The 1025-nt window shown below is 38.3% G+C and overlaps 2 protein-coding genes across 2 annotated transcripts in view; both read left to right on the top strand.

Annotated features, from left to right (window-relative positions):
• Positions 1 to 461, top strand: part of phgdh (phosphoglycerate dehydrogenase) — a 12023-nt gene extending 11562 nt beyond the window's left edge. Inside the window, exon 12 of the mRNA XM_016444412.1 lies at positions 174 to 461. Within this exon, the coding sequence (XP_016299898.1) occupies positions 174 to 328 (155 nt within the window). The 3' untranslated portion in view covers positions 329 to 461. The remainder of the gene's footprint in view (positions 1 to 173) is intronic.
• A 119-nt stretch (positions 462 to 580) lies between these two features.
• Positions 581 to 1025, top strand: part of LOC107656516 (kelch-like protein 23) — a 4871-nt gene continuing 4426 nt past the window's right edge. Inside the window, 1 exon segment of the mRNA XM_074186891.1 lies at positions 581 to 775. Coding sequence (XP_074042992.1) covers positions 769 to 775 — 7 coding nt within the window. The 5' untranslated portion in view covers positions 581 to 768.

Genomic DNA, 1025 nt, shown 5'->3' with positions numbered 1-1025 from the left:
GATGATGTATAAATCTCAATTTCAAAAAATTGACCCTTATGACTGGTTTTGTGGTCTAGGGTCACATATGGGTTTGGAATGGCATGAGGGTGACGAATGACTCTTTAAAGTCTGTGTGAGAAAATAGGGCTCAGAAAAAGCTTAGTTTATTGATGCTTTCCTGTCTTTGTCAGGGGTTTTGGCAGCTGCAGGTGTGGAGCTGCAGTCCTTCAGTGCTTCTACTGCCGGCAGTGGTGAGCAGTGGTACTGCATGGGCATATCTTCACTGCTGGGGGACATCGGTGCCCTGAAGTCCTTAGTGAAAGAGGCGGCACAGCTCACAGTCTGAATATCTGTCCGTGATCCTGATCTGAACCACGTAACATTCCAGCATCTTAAGCTCTAGCCTGAGTTTCATTGCAAGCTGTTGCTCACATTGTTCATAACACTACAACTTCTAAAACGACTAGAAGTTTTTGTTGTTACTGTTTACTAAAGCCACTGTATTCCAGATATGTGAAAGTGTCTGATTAAAACAACAACAATCTGTGCTTTGCAGTGGAGTGTGTCTCTTTTCAACATACACTAAAGAGTTTCTGTTTCGGTCTCTTTTGTGTATAAATGACATGAAATAGCTGATGCCAATTTGTGCTGCTAATATAGATATTTACCCAACACTAACAGATGAGTTTTTCTGTGTTTCAAATCCTCTTTGTCCTTATTAGGGTCGTGAGGAGCTGCATGGGGCTTTACCCAGAGTCTTGAGCCACAGGTGGGGAAACTCCCCGCATGGATGGTCAGTCCATCACAAGGTTCACGCATAGATTTTAAGAAGTAATTTTTATTGAATTTCTCTTTATGCATTTGATATAGCATAAGGTGAAAATGTTCAGTTTTACTTCAGCATAATCAATGGTAACTGTCAACCTGCTTTCTGTATATATATATTTTTAGATTTTAGTTGAAAATGCATCATCAAAATTGTTTTATATCATGTTTATATATATATATATATATATATATATATATATATATATATATATGTG

Source organism: Sinocyclocheilus anshuiensis, unplaced genomic scaffold, assembly GCF_001515605.1.
Source record: "Sinocyclocheilus anshuiensis isolate Anshui unplaced genomic scaffold, SAMN03320099.WGS_v1.1 scaffold1473, whole genome shotgun sequence".
Classification (NCBI taxonomy): Eukaryota; Metazoa; Chordata; class Actinopteri; order Cypriniformes; family Cyprinidae; genus Sinocyclocheilus; species Sinocyclocheilus anshuiensis.
This window is presented reverse-complemented; position numbering and strand designations above follow the sequence as displayed.